Source organism: Pteropus alecto, unplaced genomic scaffold, assembly GCF_000325575.1.
Source record: "Pteropus alecto unplaced genomic scaffold, ASM32557v1 scaffold33, whole genome shotgun sequence".
NCBI classification, from domain to species: Eukaryota; Metazoa; Chordata; class Mammalia; order Chiroptera; family Pteropodidae; genus Pteropus; species Pteropus alecto.
In genome coordinates this window covers 9812377-9835278 of record NW_006435762.1, presented here as the reverse complement: position 1 = coordinate 9835278, position 22902 = coordinate 9812377, and the positions used below count along the sequence as shown (strand labels likewise).

Sequence of the window (22902 nt, the reverse complement as noted above, 5' to 3'; positions counted from 1 at the left end):
GTTTTAAAACCCTTTTCTTCCTCAGCAAGGAGAATTCAACAACTGCCTCTATAACAAACCACATTAATTTTTTCAAAATATAAGAACTTGCTTTCCTTTTTCTCATTTGAAATGGTATTTTCTTTAATTATTGGTACAAAATATTAACCAAAGCATGCAAGATATATATTTGAATGTGGTCATTTAACAGATATTTGTGTGTAGTCGACTTTGCATGTCTAAAAAAATTGTATCAGTATGATCTCAGGACATACTCACTCATCATAAATAAATTCTAGAAGGGAGCCCAAAGTATTCTTCTATGATATATTTATTTATTAAAATGTTTTGTTTATTTTGGATAAAGCAAAAACAATATTCATTTTTTGACAAAAATCCAATCAGCAGTATAATTAGGAGTTTCTAGAGGTGAATATAATTGTTCCTTCTAAAATACTTTACCTCTTTAGCACCCTTTCGGCCTTTAACAGAACAAATGGAAAGGCAAAGTCGAGCAGCACGAGGAAGATCAGGAATGTATATATCATAATTCAGCCACTCATTCCACCTATGTAAAATTTTAAAGGAAAAAAGAATTTACCCAAAAAAAAAAAAAGGCTTTGTCCAGAGTATATAAATGACTCCAACAAAACATCAAGAAAAAAATAAAACAATAGGCATTGAAGGGAATGGACATTTCATAAGATCATATCCAAATGGCCAATAGACATGAAAAGTAGTCAATATCAGTTGTCTTTCAGAAAATGCAAAATAAAATATCATGGAGATATCACTGTACAGAGAGATTGGTTAAAACTATAAAGATTAATGATACTAAGGGATGGTAAGGATGTGTACGAGTAAATCTCATATACTGCTAGTGGAGGTGTAATTTATAAACCAATTTTGAAAGCATAATCTACTAAAACCAACCTATGATTCACTCTACCTCTAGTATAAAACCAGATAAATTTGTGCATTTGTGAACAGAATGTTAGTAGAATTATTTGCAATATCCCCAAACTGCAAACAATCTAAATATCCAATAATAGAATAAATTGCAGTGCATTCATATAATGGAATACAGCAATGGAAATGAATACCAGATGAAATCTTGCAAATATTGAGTAAAAGAAGACAGACCAAAAGAATATCTACTCCTTGAGTCTATTTACATAAAACTGAAAAATGGTCAAAACAATCAATAGTGTTACAAGTCAGGATAGTTTAACTGTGGGGTAAAGAGAAGGTTAATGGATTGGGAGAAGATATGAGGAGGGGCTTCTGGAATGCTGTTAAAAGTTCTATTTCTTGATCATTGTAGTGGTTATATGGGAATTCACTTTGTAATAACTCACTAAACTCTGTAATAATGATTTGTATACTTTTATGTATTTGTGCTATACTTCAGTTAAAAAAAATCAAATTAGCTTATTAAAAAAAGCAAATAGAAAAGAGAAACTAAACAAAATGATTTTCCTATTATATTACAATATTTAACTACTTTTATATATGATGTAGTTTTATTCAGAAGAACCCATTAATTTACATAAGTCAGTATATGAATAAAATAAAAGATATGTTAGCAGAAAGTATTTGAATTTTAGAACTACTTTGCAAGTAATAAAATTTGACATCCATAATAAGGAAAGAATGAAGTTACTATAAAAAGTGACAATAAAATTCTGTTCAAATTTTAATGATAAATTCTTTTCAATTTACTGAATGTTACATGTGAAATTGTGTCTACATTTGGTGGACATATTTGTAAAGAGCCAAATAAAATAGTTGTTATATATTTTTCAAAAACATTATAAGCATTGGTTAAGAGTATGGACTCAGAACTCACACTACCTGGAGTAGAATCTTGTTTCTACTCTTTTACTCCGTGTGTGACCCTCGCTTTGTCTGTTTTCTTCTTTGAAATGGGACTAATAATAGTACCTACTCTCATACAGTAGTTGTAAAGATTAAATGAGATAACATAAGTAAATCGATTAAAAGAGTAACTGGTCCATGGTAAAAGCTGAAGTGCTAGATATTAATTTTGAAAACTCTTCAAATGGCTTCTTCAAAATTCTATTCTATTTTTTGATTATAAATGAAACAAGAATTAACAACGAAATGATATAAAAATTCTATTTTTTAATTAGCCACATTAAAATATAAAATTATCAGTAAATAAGTTCTATTTATTCTAGTATCTTTGCTTGCGTATGGATGAGGATAAAAATATATATATGATCCACTGATACAGAGAAGACTTACATTTACAATGAGGGAACTTAGCAAGAAGGAATTCTAAAGGAAAAAAGAAACAATACATGCAGGGAGAAGAAATACTGTGGGATTTGATAAGTCCACACACAGTAAATGCACCTAGGCTTTTTATTACTTTTAAATCTTTAGAATTTCTGAGTTAATGGGAAATATTCTACACACTTTCTATGAGAGCTATAGCCTATGAATGTAATTGTTTACAGTAGTATGCTAACCAAATAAAAGCATGTTTGTTCTCCTTAAACACACACAGACACACAGACACACAGACACACACACACACAAAATAAGTTCTTTATATTTAGGCAATGGTTTTATAGATATAGTCCAGATTGATTTTGATTTTGACAGATAACTGGTAACATTTATGAAGAAATCATAAGGTAATTTATCTAGCACATGGGAAGCAAAGATTTGGAACAATTAATCTCAGTAAGAATTTTAAAAATCTACTTTTCTATCTTTTTAATAACTTCATTTTTTTTATTTCTATTTTTTTGGTAAATACAAAAAAGTTTAATATTTATTTAAATATTCATACTTCTACCATAGGGATTTTACCTTTTAGACTAGAGAATTCTTGAAGAAAAGATAACAGAATATGTCTTTATGTCTTTTCTAAATGGCTTTTTTAATTTACTAAAATTTGAACATCTTAATCTTATATCATTAAATAAATTTATCTTTTACTTTTATAAAGCTAGTTTACTTTTTGGTACTTGAAACAACTAGGATAAGTCTATGCAATGTTATTTTGGGTTTTGGCTTGGGGCTTGCTGAACTTCTTAGATTGCTGGTTTTATAGTTTTTACCAAATTTGGAAAAAACATTTTTTTTTTTTTTTTACTCAAATATTGTTTTACCGTTCCTGGCACAACCACCCCACTCAACCTAGACAGTCATGCAGTATGAGTGGTAAATAAACTTTTGTTCTTCTAACAGAAATTTTAAAAGATCTGGGGATTGTTTGTTGCCACAGCATAAGTTCTAACCCAGCGGTCCCCAACCTTTTTGGCACCAGGGACTGGTGCTCCTATGAGAATCTAATGCCCGATGATCTGAGGTGGAGCTAAGGTGGTGATGCTAGCACTAGGGAGCGGCTGCAAATACAGATGAAGCTTCGCTCACTAGCCTGCTGCTCACCTCTTGCTGTGTGGCCTGGTTCCTAACAGGCCATGCATGGACTGGTAACAGTCCTGGGAGCTGGAGATACCTGTTCTAACCTACAATGGGTCAGGTAGGGTGAGGAACTATTTCCCTTCCTCCAGGTAGAGAAGGCTACCATGTCTTTGAACTTCACCTAGGCTCTAGAATGGTGGTGACCTCTAGCCACCATTCTATCAAAACTTTTTCCTAACTTTTAGGAAAAAGTCCAAATTCATTATGACATTTACTTCTGAAGGATTCACTAGTTAGCTCTATTGCTAGTCTATAAAATATATCTTTAAATTTTAATATCAATTTTAGTTCTCTTAAAATATTGCTGTTATATATTCAGAGGCAGACTTTTATTTCCAAATGATTCTATAGAGAGAGGCAGAGAAATGGCAGGATGGCAAGCTTTTGGATTACACTATCTTTTATTTCATCATTACATCTAGGCAGTAATAATTTAAAATGTTCCCAGTAACTCTGCCTCCTCCTAAGAAATTGATTTATTCCTAAAGACTCTTTATTTGAAAGTCATATTTATCTATTCCTGGAGCGATGTGAAGAAAACTGCCTCAGAGTCCAGCTCGAAGTTGTTTGCCAACTCTCACTTCTCCTTAATGTAAATGGAGATTAAGAAAGAAGTAAAATGCTAAAATAAGCTTATGAATCTAATGTGGAAGAATTATCAATACAAAATTGTAACCGTATTCTGTTCTCTCCTTGATCCAATGAGAAGAGAGAATCAGAAAAACCCTACAGATCAAATTTTACAGAGAATCAATAAAGTGATTCTGTGATTGACAGTCATTTGATAGGAAATCCTTATGTTCTATATGTAAATGTCTGGTAATTTATATGACTTGTATAAAACTAATGATGTGAACTATACTACTTTTCTTGATTACTTTGCTAAACACTAATATGACTTTTGGAGACACAAATCCATATACTTCCTTACCTGGGATTGGAACAAGGTACTCTTTGAGTGTTCACATTATCACATAAGGGTTCTCCTCCATGGTAGATACCTGTTCTAACGTAGATCTGAAAAAAGAAAAAAAAAATGTATGTGCATACAAATATATACACACATTCATACACGATACACACACAGCACACATACATACTAGACAGAACCAACATTAAACAATATCAAAATAGTGTAACTGATGTGAATGAGAGAATCCATTAGAAGTTTCTGTTTAGGTATAGCTTTTCGGTTCTTTTCTTCACAGATATAGTAAGTTAATACTGATGCAGATTCTTCACCAAAATTTGCTGCTGCTTTCTAGGGGGACATCAGACTAATAAAAATCGGTACAGGCCCACAATTCCTTTAGGCCAGGTACGGAATTCAGTTTTTCATATTTTAAAAAGATAAACTGGTACATATACTAAATATTACTTAACACTTTCGGCAGTTAGAACAACACTCCATGAAGATACTAATATTTCTTCAACAAATACATGAATATTTATAGTAAGTAGGATAAACAAAGACTATAAAAAACCTCGCTTCAGGTCGGGCCAGGTTTTGCTGCCAAATATATTCTGTAAAACTTCTGGTTTTAAGAATTCAGAATTATGGATATTAGAATATTAGAATTAAGGATATTAGAATTACAGACAAAGAACAATAAACTGTGTGATAGCTGAGGTAGGTGGGTGATTTTCTAGCCATCTGAAGACATACTGCAGGTCAAGATTATTATGTTGTTCAATAAAAAAGGTTTATATAAGATAATAAGTGTCAACATGACTTTACCTTGTCAATGTCTCGAATATTTACATTCACATAGGTTGCACAAAGAATTTTTATTCTGAGTGCGCTATTTATAACCCAAAGGGATTTTGTAGATGTTTCTCCATTCATATACGGTGTAGCTGTGGAGATACGTCTGGAATAAGACGGCATTGTAAAACAGTCCATTGGCAGTTGAGAGTAAAGGCTTTCTTTAGCCATCAGCATCAAATTGGGCATCCTCCCAAGCATTATACAGCTTCTTATGTACTGTAAGAGATTAAGAGGGATGGGGAGAAGCCATTTTTTATAAGGTTTTTCATTTTAAAAGCAACATATAAGAGTATTATGAGAGAATTTACATACTAATTAGCAAAAATGATAAGAAAAATCAAACATTATAGACCATGTTACTTAGAAGCTGTGATATTTAATATTTAAAATACTGACATTTGGGAGTTAGGTTACAACAAAGGATCAACCAAGCACCTCTTGGAACAGAAATTGTGTGTGTGTATATATATATATACACATTTCTGCTTTTGATACTATAGTTCTACTCTTAACTGGAAGCAAAAAGGAAAAAAAGAAAAAAGAAATTAAAAACAAGGATCTGAGGATACTCATTACGAAAACACTGCACTTGTTAAAGGAAAAGCAGTATCATTTAGTAAGCTTCTATCATTCAATCTATTAAGCCACATTGATGTCCAGTCAAAGGATTGTTGACTTCTTGCTCTTGTCCCAAAATCTGAGAAACATTTGTTAAAAAATAAAACTAAACAAAAAAATCAGAAAGAGAGAAGATTGATAAAATTATGGGCTATATTAAAAACAAACTACATTGGTCTGAACCTTGAAATGGTAGTTAGGATAAAAATTTTCAATATAAATGCTACTGCATATATATTATAATAGCCTATTTTCTTACCCATAAGCCCCACTAGACTGTAAGTAACCTGAAGGCCAAAGCCATGTCTTGCTTGGTATCATAAATCAGTACTCAGCATATATTTGGTGCAAATATAGTTTCTTCTTATAGTTATTTATTTAATGAATAGAAAAAGAGTAGGGTAGTATTAGTAGTATATCTTAAGTAACAATAAATCATGGATTTTTGAAATATTTAATAGTGCTAGTGCCATTGCTTGAGAGGTTGGTGTAACTGCCAATATGTTTTTATGTTTGTTTGTTTGTTTTGACAAAGGGCATGTTTACTTTATTGCTTACATTGCATATTCAAATAAATCCAAAAAAACCCTTTTTAAAAGAAAGGCACATGAAAAGCCTTTTGTGCAAGTTCCATATTATTTAAAATTCCTATTGGCTAATAAAAGTATTACCACTATGGAACTAGAGCTATCTAGAAAGCACATGACACATTTTTTTGTGTGCAGAATACCTAAAACATTATTACTCCTTACCTCATGGCACACTTAAACTGTCACCAAATCAAATGTTTGTATCTGAATAATATTATAACTACCGTTACAACTGCAAAAATGTTAATCAGCTTATCCACATATGTACAGTTGGATCCCCAAATATTAATTATATACAATTAAAGGAAGAACGGCATCTGTTCTTTCAAATTTTTTGATTTCTCAAATTAAATAATTATAGTATAAAAAAAAACTTATGAATACTATTTACTAATATTATTTATTTTTCAAAAAGTATGTCCTGAAAATACAGATATTAGTTCCCAACATGATTACTTTTTATATTTAAAATTAATGTTTTTCAAACTTGTTACTCACCTTATACTGACTCAGAGGATATTTTTCTAGGAAGTATTCATCACATCCACATACTTTTAAAATATATTTGCCCTGATATTCTAAAACACAAAGTTTTAGTTGTTCAGATGATAACAACATACTTCGAGTTTTTTTCCTGATTGCTTCAGCAATTACTTGTTCTGGCACACAGTCATGATTGATTTTCAGAGTATACTTCTGCTTGTCATTATTTGGAGAAACTATTACCCAAATCACCACTATTATTTGCCCTATAACAGGAAAACATTATTAGATGCAATCGCCATATATTTCATTTTTCAAGAGACAAATTTCAAAAAGTATGCATTACCATTACTCTAACCATAATCAGAAATGACTTAATCAAACCAATTAAATACAGATAAATCTTCAAATCTGATAGGGCCTGCCAGTCCATACCCAAATCTCATGTTTTACATCAAGCACAAAAAATTGACTAGTGGGTCGCAAGGACCCGAGTCCAAGCTAATTTCCATTCTATACCATGGAATATTTCATGGATACTATTCCTGTGAAGAGTGACTCATGACGGTACCAAAGGTTCAACAGTATCGAAAGTGGAAGGGTTTTTGGTAACTATGGGAAAGAATCATGGAGACTTACAGAAAGATGCTGAATCAGAATGAGAGAAGAGATGGGAGAGGAAGGAAAAGATGAGAGTTTCTAGTTTTTTCTTTTTAAGACAAAGTAAGCCAGGACACACACACACAAAAAGAGGATACAAATGGAAAGATTAAAACTATGTTAGTGTTCACAGTACAATAACTTAATGTTGGAAATTTTTAATAAACAACTTTAGGGAAAATGAAAAGACCATTCTATTTTAAAAAGTATGCTAGAGCTGAAAAGAATTTCAAATAGAGATGTTACATTGCATTAAACTACTTTAAATAATATGAGTGAAATAGCAATAAGACTATTTTATGCCATCAACAGAATTTTATATTTAACAGTGTATGAGAGTTAACCTTTTCTATAACTTCAAATTAAAACTGTTCCTTTGTTACCTTGAAAAACATATTTTTCTGATATATTTCATTTCCAAAACAATATAGTTGATATATTTTCATGTTCACTTAATTCTAGAAATTCATATATCAAGTGTCAAAAGTCTACTTATATATCATCACCCATTATGATCAGATTTAATTACTACATTTAATATTAAGAAATTTATTTTTCTTTGTATTTATGATAAATAATATGATGTAAAGTGTTTCCAAAATTTCATAAAATGTTTCTATTTATTCTTGTTTTTATCTATAAAAAAATAATGAGCTGTAATTCTGTAATAGTGAATTTCAAACTCAAAAGTTCTTTAGTTTTACGCTGAGATAAACAATTCACCAAGGGATCAGCACCGTATGCACACAATTCAATTAATAAATATTTATTGTACACAAGCTGTATACCTGGCACTGAACTATATCTTGTCAATATAAGCAATCCCTGACTTTAAGTAGCTTATCATCTAACTGGGGTAGAAAATATAGACACAGATAGAAGTTTTCACTGTAGACTGACAATTTTCTTACCTTTATCTAATTTATTATATATGTGCTTTGGCAGTTCAGGTGAAGATTCTACATTTGGAGGATAGACATACATTGCTCTACTATGAGGTGAGTTAAGATCCCTAAGATCCACAGCTTCTTTACAAACATTCAGAATATTCCTTCGGAAGTCCTGAACTTCTGGATCTTTAACCATATCGAATTCACATACTGGCATGCCAATAGCAAAGCCTTAAAAAAATTACACAAAGAATATTACATTCCATTAAATTCACAGTATGAACATGTTTCTTATAAATAGAAAACTTGGTAGATTTGGAAGATCACAATAAAGAAGTTTCTCTAGGTTTAAAAAAATTTTGATGAATATAGTAAGAGTTAAGGACTCAAATATTTTTAATTGTTAAATAAAATATATTTAACAATTTGGAGCAAAGGCAGCAAACATTATCCATATCAATGACTTTTTAAAGAATAAAAAAACAAAACAGATATAAAGAATCTAGGTCAACCCTACATATGATACTTCTTAGAGAAAACTTTACAGAGTAATATCAAGGTGTTAAAAATAATTCCTTAGCCCAACAGTCAAAAAATACTTTAGATTTATAATGATTTTTATTTCAAAATCTATTTATTTAAGTTTACAAAGGTAATTAACTGGTTCAGACAGAAATATTTTGGTAATTAGAAAACAGTTGTTTCACAGTTATTTGCATTTAGAATAGGATGACAATGCCCTTTAGTCAAAAATTATATCATACCAATTTCTCGATTGAGGATCTTTTCTTCACGGTTGCCTACTGGCTCAATTACTTTTAAAAAGGGTTGAAAGAGCCGAAGGTCACAAAGTCGTCTTGTTTCATCAAAAAATTCTTCCCTTTCTGCTTCTTGGGTAACACTTACGAAAATGTAAGAAGATTCATCTTGAAGAAGTTGATGGAGAGGGTATTTTCTTGCTTCTTTAAAAAGTTCATGCTTTATAGTTATTAATGTAGCCTCACGGAGGCATTCTAAAGTCACTATCATTCCATTTGGTAGTAAACATTCTACTAGGATTCTTGGGGGCATCAAGTGGATGCCCCACAGTTCACCTGATGATGGTCTTGGAGGCATTGTTCTGATCCTTTAAAAGTTTTACATATAAAACTACTTTCAGGAATTAGATGTGTGGCTGTTCCAAAGCAGAAATCTAAACCAAAGAAGAAAAATGTTATGTTAAAAGGGAAACAACTATAGAAGAATAGATTTATGGCATTATTAAATGGAAAAATTCATTTTCTGTAGTTTGAATTAATTATGGTAAGTAATAATAATTCATCTTAAATATTTAGGTGGAGACTTGCTCCAAATTAGGCTGAATGAACTGACTGCAAAGCAGAAAATAGAAAAATCACTTGTATTTATTATTTAACAAAGTCATTTAATTTAAAAAATATTTTATTTGAATGGATATTTTTAAAGTTAGGTCTTACCAAGACAGAGCTGAGGCTACGGGAAGAATGAACATTAAGTTGTAATTGAAACCAAAATTCCAATCACATATGATCTCTATCATTCTCTTCTACTTTATCGAGTAGAATTTTGGCTGAAAAGGATCTTTTAGATCATGGGTCAACTGCTCTAATTTTAAAGATGAGTAAAGGCTAGAGGAGTCAAGTCTTTTCCTTTTTCAACCTTACTTCCACCCTGTGATAATGACAAATTATATAGTTTTTTTTTTCCTTTCTTAAATCAATCTTTGCAATTTCCTCTTTTTTTTTAATACTGATTATTATATAAGTGACATCTTGGACCACTCTGCTTTTAAATTATAATTTAGGTATATATTTCCTGCAATATAAAGTGTCATCAATACATTTTCCTTGAGATATGATAATAAATTTGCAATGATCTATCCACTTTATCAAATAAGCCAGTCCTAATACTTCTGATTGAAATGAATTGATCTAAACATAAATGAGACTCATTGACTGTAAGTGTAATGTTCCAATCAACTGCGTACAGCACTTGTAATATTTTAAAAAATATTTATTATAATTTGAAGTCTTCATTTTTAGATGTCAACAATCTTGGTTTTCTTTTGGAAGACACTGTCAAAACCCACAAAGCACAAGTTTATTTATTGATGTTTATGTTTACTTTTTTTTCTTTTATTCAGTAAGCTAAACTGTAAAGGTATTAAAAAAGGTAAAGTGAGAGATAAAACAAAATGAAAAGCTAGAAAAAATAATCAAAAGGCCCAGATAACTTACTTTATTTGATTACTCTATCAGGCACCACGGACAACAGCTATAAATGACACTTGTTTATGCACTAAAAATGTACTGGTGCTGTCTGCAGGACCAAGTTAGGTGCTGGGAATATGATGATAAACAAGACACATGGCCCTTGCCCTCAAAAGACAAAGTCAAGAATGTGAAGATTATGTGTATGTTGGCTGTGGGGTAATTACATTCACAAGTACGAAACAGAAAAAAATGCTCTCAGACAGAAGTGCCAGGTGCTATAAGTCCATAGCTGTTACTTCACTTAATGGAAGTTGGAGTGGGAAGGTTTCCACAGGAGGAAACATAAAAACTGATTTTTTTTTTTTTAAGGATAAGCAGGAATTGAGCAAACACAATAAGAGGTGAGGAGCACGATGCATCTAATCCACTGGCCATCTCTAACTCTATTTCATACCCATCAACAAATTCTGTTAATTCTATCTCCTGAATCTATCTATGCTCCTTCACTATCACTCTTAGTGCCTTGGGTCAGGCCAATACTATTTTTTTGTCTGGACCACTGCAAAGACCTAAATGGTCTCACTGCATCTACGTTTGCCCCCTACAATCAATCCCCTCTTTCACCTCACAGCTAGTGTGACCTAGAGAGGGCAGCATGGCCTACTTTGAGCAGATATTTGTGCTGTACCAATTCTCAATGGAAAACAAGTGTTTATGATATGCTTCAGAGTTTTAGCATATGAAAGAGGTGAGAGGTAGAAATAGCAGAAATTTCCGGCCCCCTTCCCCAACCTCTGGAAATACAGAAATCAATTGGAAGACAATAAAGAATATAAAATTATTTTTTAATAGATGAAGTTTTTTTTTTCAAATTTATAAAAGATACCACTGAAGTTATAGGATTTAAAATATAATTATCCTATTTCCTATATTTTTAGAAGAAAATTCATTGGCTAGTAAAAAGACCAGATGGATCAATCTGTGTGTATAATTATAGAAGTGATTTAAGCTAAGCTTTTTAAAACATACAAAAAAATTTGAAGAATGCAAGAGAAAATGCCAAATGACTACTTTTAAATGATGATCTGTCTGCATAAAAAGTTCAAATAAAAACAAAACCAAACCACAAGCCACACCAAAACAGCAGCTGTGTTTATAGTTTTCTTTGTTGAAAGGCACTAGCAAGTCTATGTTATGGAATCATGGGGGAAACTATTTTATATAATAAATAACCCCCAGAGTCTCATACATTCCCTAAGAACTAGTAAAAGAGATGTCTAACACAGTAGACAAATCACTGATTCTAATCTTTATTCTACTATAGTATATTTATGGGCAATTAACAACTATGAAATACTCAAGATGTACTCTTCTCATAAGAGAATACTTCAATCATAGCCATAAAACACTTGGAAAACCTGGAAGGCAGGCACTGTTGACAGTATGGTAGTGCTACACCAAAGAGAGAGGATAACTTTCTTACCTATCCTCTTATGCCAAGACTTATTCTGTGCAAACCATTACCTCAGAGCTCATGTGAACAGAAGTGTAGAAAAGGCAAATGTAGCTAGTATTTACTATTTAGTATATATGATGTACTCAGAAAGACAATAATCCTTTTGGGGTAGGTATTACCACTTTACCTTAGGAAACCTAAGATCAGAGAAGTAAAGTTATTCACCACCAGTAAATGTTAGATATGAATTCTGAACCTAGGTCTAGGTCTTTCAAAGTGCATGCTGCTAACTGGGCTTTAGTTATGACCAGGTAATATTCATTAATAGTGAATAAGAGAATGGGCTCTAAAGTTACACTGGATTCAAATTCTGGCTGCCTTAATTAAAAGTTGTGTGGCCTTGAGAAGTTTAATTCATCTCAATGAACATTTTTTTTCCTCATTTGATAATTGGGATAATGGTATATACTTCATCGGATTGTTGTATTAGATGAGGTAATACAAGAAAAACACGTAAGCAAAGAGATTTGCACACAGTAAGCTCTCATTAAATGTTAAATATTACTATTAGTAAACCTGTAAAGTACACCCACATTATGTTTTCAAGCTATTATGAATTATCCAGGAATGACACCATACAGGGATGGGAAAAAGGAGTTTGGGTTGTTTTACTGAAGGAGGCAAATAAAAAAGGAGCTTCATAAGCAGTGCCAACTTCAAGAGCTGAAAGTTGAAAGTAGTATTGGTAATGCAAGGCTCACAGACAAGTTTGGAACAGTAGTGAGTGGCTCAGATGCTGAGACTTTTGCAGCTGCTTCTAGTTCCCCAGACTCCTAATATTCCTATTTAAATGGTACAGCTATCCTACAGCTTAGGAGTGGAGAATCCCTTACTTCCTCTCAAACTCCCTTTTTTGGAGAAATATCTGCTTGTGCTAGGCTCTAGGCTAAATATGCTATGAAAAAAAGGTAAATAAGATGTTTTCCCTTCTGCTGTTGAGGGACTCTCAGTTTATTTGGGGAAAGACAAGACACAGAAACAACTTCAACAATGGAAAATTGCTGTAAGACAAAATATGAACTTTGGAAAAGTTATAAGAAATCTTGAACTGCCTGAGGTTAGGGAAGGCATCGGAAGGGTAAATTTAACTAGAATATTATAGGTTAGTAGAAGTAAGGGGTGGCTTGAATATGGGAGAGCTAGATGAGGAGGGCATTTTAGATTGCCACAAGAGTATGTGTGCAAAGTCACAAACCATGAAAGAACTCTGCCTGTTACCAGCAATACAAGTTGTTTTTATTACTTGAGTCTGAAGTGCATGGGAATAGGTAGGGTGTGTGACAAGGAAGGAGAGGTGAGCAGTAGGCAGGGGCCACGATAAGAAGTTTGAATTTTATGTAGTACACATACATAAGTAAAAGGGAGTCTCTTAAGTATCTTCAGCAAAAGAATGATATGACATACTTTCATGACTTTTTTTTAACTCAGATTTAAATCTTTGCTTTTCAAATACAGGATATAATCAAATAAACATTAAACCAAGGTGTAAAAATCATATCTTCTCAATTATCTGAATTTGGAGAAAAATCTCTGAAGTTAACATACCAGGACATATAACATTTTATGTAAAGGGGCCTTTACATTACAGAAAATTAAATGTTGATAAAGAAGGTAGAATTATCCAAACTTAAGCGCAGAATATATTTACTAAAAAACAAAACAACAACAAAAAACTTATTTGAAAAATAAAAATCACTATAAAATATTTAGAACTTATTTGAAAAATAAAAAATCACTATAAAATATTTAAAATACAAATTTGCAATTTGGAGGTTTGAGGTCACAAAAATGTATCTACTAAAAATAAAATACTTTGAGTCAAAGAGCTACTCTAGTGAGCTTTTGAGTTCAGAATGCCAGGACTAAATATTTATATGCTGACAAATCACAATGATTCAGAACTCTTAGAAAATATATTGGTTTTGCTTATCCTAAATTTTATATATCTACTGATAAGCTATTTCAATGTCGGTATTCCTGTTTTCTTAAAAGGGTATATATAATTCACAATTTAACCTTTTCTTGAGGAGTTAGTCCTTATTATAAAACCAATTACTGTACTATACTAAAATATAAGATAGCAAAGCCATACAGTATTATTGAAGAGTCTGAGAGATTTTTGGCCCTAAAATGAACAACCCCAGGTTGGAGATGGTGCTTCTTAAAAATGCTCTCACCTGTTTGTTTTCTAGCAGCCAATGGTCATATTCGGCTGTGGCTAGCCTGCCTGATGATAGTAGCCTCCACTTCTATTATTCATTTCTAGTCAGTATCAACACTTGATCACAATTTTCTAACAGTCTATAAATGAAAGGACAATAGACTAATTGGTGATATCAGAACCTCTCCTGTATGAGCTTGGAAGCACAGCATATGTAACAAATACCTTGCTGATCAGAGATTTTTGTTTACTTCCTTGTTCTGGTATTAAAATTACTGTTAAAAATTACTGTTTGGGCAGGAGGCACTGAAAGTCTTTGGTTCTTAGAAGGCTTGAACTTCCATTTATTTTAGGTAAGGGTTGGGTCTTCATTAGCAGTCCAAGGGAAGTAGATGGTATTGCTCAGATACCTTTAAGGACAAAATAAGAGCAGAAATGAACAGCAGAAAATAGTCTCAGACTCTCCACTGTCATTGACTTTTATAGTGAAGGTTTAAATTCACTGGGCAATTCGATAATGTTGAACATGTGATGTGCGCTCTTTCAGTTCAAGAAGACAATGACGTTTTGACAACTTGTTTTTCGCTACTAAATTAAAAGCCTTTCTTGGAATGGTTTTTCCAGATTTCATCATTTAAGGCAAAGGTTGTCAAACTATGGCACACAAGGCAAATCCAGCTTACCACCTGCTTTTGAAAATAAAGTTTAATTGGAACACAGCCAATAAACTGTTTATGTATTGTCAATGATGGTTTTTGCATTATAACAACAGATTTGAGCAGGAGATATAGAGACCATCTGGCCTGCAAAGCCTAAAATATTTACTATCTGGCCTGTTACAGAAAAAGTTTGCTGACTCTGACAAGTTTCAGAATTACCTGATAAAAAATGGAGAGTTTCCTAAATGCAAACTGGTTAATAAGACATTCCTAGCCCTGGCTTTGTAACTATAGTCCTACACTTGCAATCTAAACCTTTTTTGGAGAAAAAAACATTAATTTTAAGCCAGTGAAGTTAAAATCTTGAAATAGGTAAGTTTCTCAGAAGTCACTTCATTAGATATTTTCATTGTTGGGAGCTCACCACCTGATATAAACATTTTTGTAGAGTACTTGTAAAGTTACCCCTGAAAGTTGTTATTCTTAAACTTCTTCATTCCATCAGTTCTGTCTGCCTTCTCTATCTTTTCACATACTTGACAGCTATTAGAATTTTTCCCTAGGTCTTCTTACCCCCAATTCCTTTCACCATAATTAAAGTGAGATAGTTTAACATAATCATCTTTGCCATCATTGAATGTGTTCTTTTGCTAATATTTATCTCAAAATGTGGCAACCAAAATCTAGTACAATTCTCCAGAATCAGTATCATCAAAGCAGAGTACAGAAAACTATTACTTTATTGTTGATTCATGTCTCTATAAACACAGCCTAAGATTGCAGAGACGTTTGCTGGCTTGATTACTTTAAAATTTACACAAAGTCTATATTAGATATTTTAAATTCAGGTTTCAATTTCAGAAGTATGTTGTTTAAAACAGTTATTTGTTTTTAAAATGTCAATATTATATCTGCATCAAAAAATCACTAAAAATAAGATAGCTATATTGAAGTGTACATTTGCAAATTTAGGTGTATCTATACTGACCCTATTGGCAGCTTAATCATCTCAAATAGCCACAATTTGCTAAAATAAGTAGTTTGTATTTTCTAGATATTTATGCTCCATAAATATAAATGCTGCATAAATGTTTGTTGAAGGATCAAGGTTTTACAAATATTTACATCTTGTTTAACTGATACATTTAACAGATGTTATGTGATTTAACTGATTCATTTATAAAAATATATATTTAGATACATGTTGACAAGATACTTTCCCCCCTCATTTTGAGACAGTTCAACAAGAAAACATTAACAAGTAGTTTTGTGGCTAATTTAGTTGCACCTCTTTATTTGCTTATTAACTAGAAAATAAGCTTTCCTGTTTGTTTTTTTTTAAATACCAAATAAATGTTTAGCTTAGTTTGATTTAGAATATGAAAACAAAAACTTGCCTTTATACTTGCTACAGAAATAACATGATTAAAATATGGATTAATAATTCTGTGATCTAATTACACTCCTTAAAAGTTACTTTAAGTATTTCCAGAGTTAATTATTCCCCTTTTTACTGTTACTCAGTCTCTTACATGTATTCCTATGATTATACCTTAATACATTCTTGTTAAATGTATTACCTACATCCATGTTTGACTTCCTGCTAGGCTGTGAACTTTTCCAAGATAGGATCTTGTTTTGGATTACTGTATAGTCCTAGAGCATAGAGGAATAAGTAGAAAAAGTAAATTGTTGAAATTATCTCAGGGAAAATATAACAAAGGCCTGAACAAGAAGAAGTAGCAATAGTAATAGCAAGAAAGGTGGATGAAGATATCTTGTAAAGGACAATCAAAAGCATTGAAAGAATAATTGGATTTGAGGGATAAGCAGCATGCTTTTAAACAAATTTCACTGCAGTAGATATGCATGGGAAACAAGTGTCTTTCAATACAATCCTTCTCAGCCCCAGTTAGGGCCTCTAAAATTCTCTTCTTCTAAGAGTCACAGAGCTGTTGGAGTGAATCCAAAGGGACAGCTGTAATATACACTAGCTCTGGAAGGATGCATGTTATCCATTTCTTTCAAAGTACTGTCCTTCACTGACCTTTACAAGCTGACCATGAGAAAACTGTTTTAACTCACCCCTTCAGGGATTCAGAGAGACCTTAAGAACTCAACTTCAGGGTGGAAAATCAAGTTCTCATGACCAGTACATAGAAAATTCAATTTCCTTTGGTAGGGAATGCAATTCACTTTCACTGTTAAATCTGTAGTGCTATGAAAGGTGTTATGAAAACACATTTCAGAGATTTAGTGTATTATTTAAGACAAGGGTTCCCTCATATCAGGTCCACAGATGGGCCTTAGGAAGGGTCTGTGCTAATGGATTTTCAAAACTAACAAACAATTAAGGTCTAGGTCAGTAATATCTCTCCGTACCAATGTAGATTTGTGACTATCAATAGCCGTGAACAAGGTCTTTGTTAAGGTGGGTTAAATGAAGCCAGTGTGAGTAGCAAAATCAAATGTGGTAAATAAACATAAGAGCCAGTAATGAAGTGTAGATTAATAAATATTTAATCTTCGAGTATTAGATTAATTATAAATTTAAATTCTGTATTTATATAGATGCATAAAGAAATCATACTAAATTTCAAAATACTGTCACCAAATTTCCAATTTGCACTTTAAAAATTCAAATTTTAATGTGATAGAATAAATTAAAATTTCTTAAAATTTAAGCTCAAAAGGAGACTAAATATTAATAGATAGAGGTGACGGTTAGAGGGATAGGATTATAAGAAAAGTTCATGTAGTTAAACAATGTGGAAAACACAAGATATTTCATAATATCATACAATTTAATAGGACAAATGATGCTACAGTGACGTAGTTTTCCAGGAAATATGTCTTTTGTCATCTTTGTTTGGGAGTCAGGCAGATTATCATAGTTTCAAATAAAACAAGCAGCAGGCCGTCAGAAGTAAATTGTAAATCAGACAACTCTAGAAACACCATTTACTTTTTCAGATCAACATAGCAGTATTTGGTGAATTATGATTTCAAAAAACAAAACTAAAAGAATAACTAATACTTTAAATGAAAAAATATATTAATATTTTGCCTTGTTTTTCTAGGAATTGAATACTTTTGCTCTAATTTTTTGATTCTTTTTTATTAGATCACCTTCTGACTAATAGCATGCATTGGTAAGATTGGTGGACATGATGAAGGGTGCCTCTTTCTGCCCAAAAAAGGACAAAACTAACCATTTCAGAAACAGAATCTAACCAGTGATTTGAGCTTTAACATCTTAACACCTATAACAAATGAATAACCAAGGGACTTGGAAACATTTTGGAAACGGCTACATTTTTTCAACTATGGTATTATTCAGAATTTAGTAGCAAAGAAAACAACATATATGAACTCAGTTTAGTTCTAAGGGTAAAGAAGAAATGGTCTGACAATGTTTTTCTTTTGGTTCAGATCACTGCCCCATCCTCAGATCTACTGACACTCAGGGAGAACCCTGAGATTCTTAAGATTTCCTCAGAAGAGGAAGTTTCTGGGAGTTTCCTTATTTACACAAGGTGAATAAAAATAGTTACTACCTTATAGTGATATTATAAGAATTAAATAAGATAATACATGTAAAATCCTTAGCACAGGGCTTGGAGCATGGAAATTCTATAAAGGTTCCCTTTCTCTTATGTCTTCTGGATTCATGTGGATCCATGTGTCCAAGAAGGGGCCAGAACTTTGTTTTGTGCTTACTGTAAAGAGATGGTAGATAATATTTTTTAAATTAATTTTTAAATGTTTAGTGTTTTGATGCGAATATTTTATTTATGTATTTGGTATCTGTACAGATGTCTCTGTCCTCATTTTTATATTTGTCTCTGTATTCTTATTTAACCACAAAATTCCTAAAGGATGAGGCCTGTATCTGTTTAACTCAGTTTGTACAGTCTCAGCAGAGCATAAATAACAAAATAACATCTGACATGTTTAACAATAAAACATAAGAGAAAATAAAAAATATGTCAAAAGATATAATGAAAAAGCAAATGGAAATATTTACAAAAACATCTTATTTTAGAATTATGTTATATGTAATCTGTAAAATCCACTTCCTTACATTTACATATGGAATTATATTAGTTTTCATATTTAAATAAAAAGGGAGAAATTGCAATGAGTATAGAAATAAAAATGCAAAGTTGTGGTAACAAATATTTTTGACTCTTGGACTGAAAAAAATTACCAGTAAGGAAAAGTGAGAAATAAAGGGGAATGAAATAGACCATATTACTGATTTTCTATTCATGTTAAAAAAATGCCTTTTATTCATATTTGGTTTGGAAATAAGCATCGATGATGTTTTTGGCTAAAAATCAATGTCACAGCTCATTTCCTACATTTAGTAAGATACTATTTAGAGTTCATTGAAGCAATACCTAAAGGAAATTTAGTATAATGTCTAGGGTAATTTTTGTAATAAGTAAAACGATATTTTCCTTGTAAAATGGTTACAAAATAATGTCTTTTATATAAATAGAGAAACAACCCTAAGGTATTTAAGTTTGGCAGTTGTATCTACATCTAAGCATCAATAGTATACTTCGATAAGACAGTGAAAATAGAAGCTTAATTATGCACCTGATTGCCTCCCTGAAAATTTAACCAATGAGATTAATGAAAAGACCAGCTCAAGCAAGAAAGAAGATCCAATATAAATGAAATGCAAACTATGAGGGGTTCTTAAAATGTTACTCCAATTTCTCGCTAAGCAAAAATTTTAGTTCTTATGGAACATACAAAGAAAAGGACCTGAAAGCTTAACCTTTCACAAGTAAAAGTTTATAACCAAACTTATTACTGATGATAAACAAAAATGGGGCACCCAGTCCTCTGTAATTTCTCTTTACAAAAGAGACCATCCTATACACTTCAGGAATAAAATCCATTAACTTAGAGTTAGACAAATTATGCTAACGTACATTGTTCTTTTCTTGATCTATGGATTCACTTAAGAAAAAAGCATAAAAGGGCTCTACTTTTCAGCCTAAAGTCATTATTAAAACTGATTCTCCTCTCTTTTCCCTTCCGAAGCCTGAAGGGCTTTGCCAAAAATAACTTGGCTCTTTCTTGCCCTAATGAAGCTAACACCATCCTGGATTTGGCTGATTTGTAAAATAGTTATTTCCTGCAAGCTGGTGATCTAAAGAGAAAGAAGAAACAAAAGGGTACATCATCCAGGGCCCAGTTAGATAAATTAATGTAAGTTTAAGAATATCTAGATTAAATATTTAATTAAATATTAATCAGATATTAGATATTAGATAAAGGTAACACTAGCAACATGTTTTCTAGCTGAAGGCAAGATGTTTCTATGAGCCACAGAAATGAGAACTCTCCCTGAAGTTATCTATTGGCTTTTCCTCTTTGTTTTTTTCTGATATAGCTTAATGCCTTCATAAGCCTTTCCAAGGTTTGAATACCTCAGTAGTCTTGTTTCAAGTTTTCCTGCTACTATGGATGAAGGTGGATGAACTTTTGGAAAATACTTGCTTCACACTGTTCCTTTTTGTCTTTTTCTCTCTTCATCAAAGACGAACAGCTACCTTATTTCCGTCATGGGATGAAGACAATTTAGTCATTATTGGAACTTCTAGTTATGTACTATTTCTTCTGGTGCTACCCCTTTAGTACATAGATGCATTAAAACTTGTCTGCACACCACTGATTAATCTTTTTTAAAATTAAGTTTACTGGGGTAAGATTATTAGGACAATTACATATAATTTTCAGGTGCACATTATAATTTCACATCTGTATATTGTGTTTACCACCCAAAGTCCAGTTTCCTTCAGCTGCCATATATTTGACCCCCTTTACCCCGTCTACCTCCACCCTCCTCCCCCATCCCCTACCCTCTGGTAACCTCTAGTCTATAGTCCATGTCCCTGAGTCTCTGTTTGTCCTGTTCATTTGGTGCTTTTAGGTTTATATCTCACATATAAGTGATATCATGTGATTTTCAACTTTTTCTGTCAGGCTTATATTTCACTTAGCATGATTATTTCAAGGTCCATCCAGGTTGTTGCAAATGGCAGTATTTCATTTCTTCTTATGGCTGAGTAATATTCCATTGTATGTACCACAGTTTCTTTAGCCAATCATCTATTGTAGGACACTTTGGTTGATTCCATGTCCTGGCCACCGTGAATAATGCCGCTATTAACATCGGTGTGCAAATATCTTTATGGATATGAGTTTTCAGGTCTTTGGCGTAAAATACCCAGCAGAGGGATTGCTGGATCATATAGTAGATCAATTCTTGGTTTTCTGAGGAACTTCCATACTGTTTTCCATAGTGGTTGTACCAATTTGCAGTCTCACCAGCAGTGTGTGAGGGTTCCTTTTTCTCTCTATCCTCTCCAACATTTGTTATTACTTGTCCTATTGAGTACAGCTATTCTAACAGGTGTGAGATGACAGCTCATTGTAGTTTTGATTTGCATTTCCCTAAAAGCTAGCGATGTTGAGCATCTTATCATGTTATTTGTTGGCCATTTGTATGTCCTCTAGGGAGAAGTGTCTTTTCAGGTGCCCATTTTTCGATTGGATCGATTTTTTGTTGTTATTGAGTCATATGAGTTCTTTGTATATTTTGAATATCAGGCCCTTATCAGAGGCGTTGCTTGCAAATATATTTTCCTATTCAGATCGCTGTCTCTTTTTTATTGAAAATTATTTGCCCATATAAATATGGGTTTACTTCTGGACTCTTGATTCTGTTCCACTGGTTCATATGTCTGTTTTGCTGCCAAATATCATGCCGTTTGATTACTGTTGCTTTGTAGTATAATTTGAAGTCGGGCAGAGTAATGCCTCCAGCCCCGTTCTTCTTTCTCAGAATGCCTTTGGCAATTCAAAGTCTTTTGTGCTTCCATACAAAATTGATGATTTTTTGTTCTATTTCTTTAAAAAATGCCGATGCAATTTTGATGGGGATTGTATTAAATCTGTGTAATGCTTTAGGCAATATGGTCATTTTAACTATGTTTCCTATTTGGATGCCTTTTATATTTTTCTTGTCTAATCCAAGAACATGGAATATCTTTCCATTTCTTCATATTTTCTTTGATTTCTTTTAATAGGGTATTATAGTTTTCATTATATAGGTCCTTTACATGTTTCATTAAATTTATTCCTAGGTATTTTATTCTTTTTGTTGCAATTGCAAAAGGAATTATTTTTTCCTCTTTCTTTTTGTTGCAATTGCAAAAGGAATTATTTTTTCCACTTTTTTTTTTGACACTTCATTATTAGAGTATAGGAATGCTATGGATTTTTGAACATTGATTTTGTATCCAGAAACTTTACTGTAGTTGCTTATTGTTTCTAGTAGTGTTCTTGTGGAGTCTTTAGGTTTGCTATATAGAGAATCGTGTCATCTGCGAACAGTTTGACTTCTTTGTTTTCTATTTGGATGCCTTTTATATTTTTCTTGTCTGAGATAGCACTGGCTAAGACCTCCAATGTTATATTGAATAACAGTGGCTATAGGGGACAGCCTAGCCTTGTTCCTGATCTTAAAGGGAAGGTTTTATTTTTTCACCATTAAGCGTTAATGTTGGCTGAGGGTTTGTCCTAGATGGTCTTTATTATGTTAAGGTGCATTTCTTCTATACCGATTTTGTTAAGTGTTTTGATCATAAGTGGATACTGTATATTGTCGAAGGCTTTTTCTGCATCTATTGATACGATCATATGATTCTTATTTTTTAATTTGTTTATGTGGGGTATCACATTAATCACTTGGCATATGTTGAACCATCTCTGTACCTCTGAGATGAAACTTACTTGATAGCGGTGTATAATCTTTTTAATATGTTGCTGTATTCGGTTCTCTAGTATCTTATTTAGGCTTTTTGCA

At 32.2% G+C, this 22902-nt stretch overlaps 1 protein-coding gene across 1 annotated transcript in view; it reads right to left on the bottom strand.

Moving 5' to 3' along the window:
* PIK3CA (phosphatidylinositol-4,5-bisphosphate 3-kinase catalytic subunit alpha) overlaps positions 1-16612 on the bottom strand; it is a 35979-nt gene extending 19367 nt beyond the window's left edge. The window contains exons 1-7 of the mRNA XM_006910852.3: positions 16595-16612; positions 9212-9639; positions 8469-8678; positions 6913-7163; positions 5177-5422; positions 4370-4455; positions 442-547 (exon numbers count right to left, since the gene is read on the bottom strand). Coding sequence (XP_006910914.1) covers positions 442-547; positions 4370-4455; positions 5177-5422; positions 6913-7163; positions 8469-8678; positions 9212-9563 — 1251 coding nt within the window. The 5' untranslated portion in view covers positions 9564-9639; positions 16595-16612. The remainder of the gene's footprint in view (positions 1-441; positions 548-4369; positions 4456-5176; positions 5423-6912; positions 7164-8468; positions 8679-9211; positions 9640-16594) is intronic.
* Between the last annotated feature and the right edge of the window lie 6290 nt (positions 16613-22902).